We start from the raw sequence: 2885 nt of genomic DNA on the forward strand, positions 1-2885 counted from the left end.
AGCCGAGGAACTATAGTAAAAGTTTTGGGTGGCCTTGTAGCACTTTTGAACACCAAACCAAGATTGGACGTGATTGAAGCCTTGATACCTTTTTGGGATCCGACTCGCAATGTGTTCCGCTTTTCTGATTTTGAGCTCACAGCCACGCTAGAGGAAATTGCGGGTTATGCCAGTCTTAGCGAAAACCTTAGAAGTCGATACCCGGTGTCACCGACAACAGTATCTCCTCACAAGTTTCTGGATATGTTGAGTGTTAGCCGGGATATTCAGGATGGGAATTTATCTGAAGGGTTTTGCACATTCCAGTTCTTGTACCAACGCTATGGCAATCCCCAAGGTTTTGAAGCGCACAATACTGGTTTCACCAATGCCAGAAATAAAGATAAATGGGAGGCACAATAGGGTTTGGTTTTTATAGTAGCATTCTTGGGTGTTATAATCTGTCCGCGAAAAGACGACAACATAGAATTGGGCCTCGTAGGAATAGTTGATGTCGCGATCAAGAAAGCTAATGACACCCTGGTTTCAATGATCTTGTATGAGATTTACCGAGCTCTGACCATCTGTCGAGAAGGGGGAAAATTCCTCCAAGGCTGTAACCTACTACTACAGCTGTGGATACAGGAACATCTCTGCCACCGGATCGGGTATATGAACTACGACATGACTGGTTTGGATTGCATCAAAGAATTTGAAAACCGAGTGGAGGGTGTTGAATTTCCATAGAAATCAACTGAAAGCAAGTGATGACCCTTCGTGTCATCACATGTTTAAAATAGCCAAATGTCCCCAAAAGGGTGCTGGAAGGCCGCTTTTGCAAGAACAACCACCTTTGGTCGTTTTTTCAAAGTGTTGGCCGGTTAGCAAACACAACCTTAAAATCTTCTTCCCCGGAGTGCTAAAAGGCCGTATTTGCAAAATCGGATTTTTATGAAAAGTTTGAAAAAAATATATAGTGATAACTTTTTTTCTTGAGTCATAATTTTTTTTTTTAAAAAAAAATTACCAATGCTTACCCTCAACCGCCTCGATTCGAGTTTACCGCGGGGTAGGAGAAAACCACAAAAACCCCTGAACAAGAGGAGATTACCAGAAAGATGAGAAGCATGGAGCAAAGTCTCAAAAATATACAAGGTTTGAGTGGGCAAAATAACGTATCTTACACTGACCTGTGCATGTTCCCGCACGTACATCTACCCTTGGGTTTCAAAACCCCTAAGTTTGAAAAATATGACGGGCATGTGGATCCCATTGCTCACCTCAAAAGGTACTGCAACCAACTGCAGGGAGCAGGCGGAAAAAAAGAACTACTCATGGCCTACTTTGGAAAGAGTTTGGTCGGCATCGCTTTGGAATGGTATTTGGATCAGGATATATCTCGTTGGCATATCTGGGATGACCGTGCTCGGGACTTTGTCAGGAAGTTTCAATATAACATTGACATTGCCCCTGACCAAAATTCATTGTCAAATCTAAAGAAAAAGTCCTCGGAGAGCTTCCGAGAGTATGCTGTCAAATGGCGCGAACAAACGGCCAGAGTCAAACCTCCAATGGACGAAATAGAGATGGTTAGTGTCTTCCTTCAAGCCCAAGAGGCTGATTATTATCAAAACATGATGTCTGCGATGAGTAAGCCATTTGCCGAAGCCATCAAAATTGGTGAAATGGTTGAAAATGGGTTAAAAACAGGACGAATCTTAAGGCAGTTTGCTATAAGGGCTACCTCCCAAGCAATCCTAGGTGGGTCTGGAGGAGCAACAAATCGAAAGAAGAAGGAAGAAGCAGCAATGGCAACTTCAAGTGCAAGAAATCCCCGTCCACCCCGACCTCATTTCTCTGAAAAAACCCCACAACATTACTATCCCTACCAAGATGTGGCTTATGCTATGGTTCTGCAACCATACACAGTGATGAATGCACAACCCTATGTTAGGACACAACAACAATTTAATCAAAATCGAGCTCCATTTCCCAGAAATCAACCTGCTCACCAAGCTCACTATAATCCCCGACCTCCACAGAACAACTTTCGTGCCCGGGAACCCCCCAAGATACCAAACTTCACACTCATCAGTGAGTCTTATTTTAGCCTGTTCCCCAAACTTGTTCAGATAGGTTTGTTGCAGCCTGTACCCCAAACCAGGAAGAACCCAGTGTCGCCCGCTTACAGAGCTGGTACTCGATATGCCTACCATTCAGGGGCAGAAGGGCATGATATAGGCGACTGTTGGACCCTGAAAAGGGCTGTGGAAAATCTGATAGAACAGAAGAGAATAGTGCTAAAGGGCGAAGATGTTCCTAATGTAACCAACAATCCATTACTGGCTCTCAACAATGGGCCAGTTATTGGAATAATCTATGAAGACAGAGAGTTTGACCCAGCTCTAAAAGCCATCATTGCCATAGCCGATGTGGAAAAGAAGCCAAAAGTTGTCGCGAAACAAGACAAGAGGGAGAAGAAGAGCAAACCTACCCCAGAATACAGAAAAGAAAGTGGGAATTGAAACCGGGGAAGCTCCCTCAAAAGATGTCGTTCTCTATGTTCCCCGAGGCCACAAGAAAGAACAGATGTCATTGGGCCCTCCTAGAAGGTTTGAGATAAACAAGGGAGCAAATATGTATGTGCCCAAAGGGACCTACGTGGTGCGGGGGCCAATAATTCCACCAAGGCTGAATGAGCCCGTGGTTATTGGCCGCACACTACAAAGGCCCATGACAGATCCCACTGTCGTTCCATCGAACTACAACAAAGCGGTAGTAACGTACAAAGGTAAAGAGATCTCGGGAGAAGTTAAGGAAAATAACCCGCCTGAGAAGCACCTCAATCTGGAGGAAGTGAATAATGCCATAAAGAAGTGTTTCCTACCTAAGAAGCTAGTGAGCAC

At 44.4% G+C, this 2885-nt stretch overlaps 1 protein-coding gene across 1 annotated transcript; it reads left to right on the top strand.

The window, feature by feature from the left end:
* The first annotated feature begins 1097 nt into the window (after positions 1-1097).
* Positions 1098-2504, top strand: LOC142172450 (uncharacterized). Its single transcript, XM_075236066.1, has one exon. It carries the CDS (start codon positions 1098-1100, stop codon positions 2502-2504), a length of 1407 nt encoding a protein of 468 aa, XP_075092167.1.
* Positions 2505-2885: the final 381 nt, after the last annotated feature.

The sequence above is a fragment of the Nicotiana tabacum genome, chromosome 18, assembly GCF_000715075.1.
Source record: "Nicotiana tabacum cultivar K326 chromosome 18, ASM71507v2, whole genome shotgun sequence".
Taxonomy (NCBI): domain Eukaryota; kingdom Viridiplantae; phylum Streptophyta; class Magnoliopsida; order Solanales; family Solanaceae; genus Nicotiana; species Nicotiana tabacum.

Excerpts from the sequence above, each read along its gene's own strand:
- LOC142172450 (XM_075236066.1), top strand. The coding sequence starts at position 1,098 with ATGAGAAGCATGGAGCAAAGTCTCAAAAATATACAAGGTTTGAGTGGG.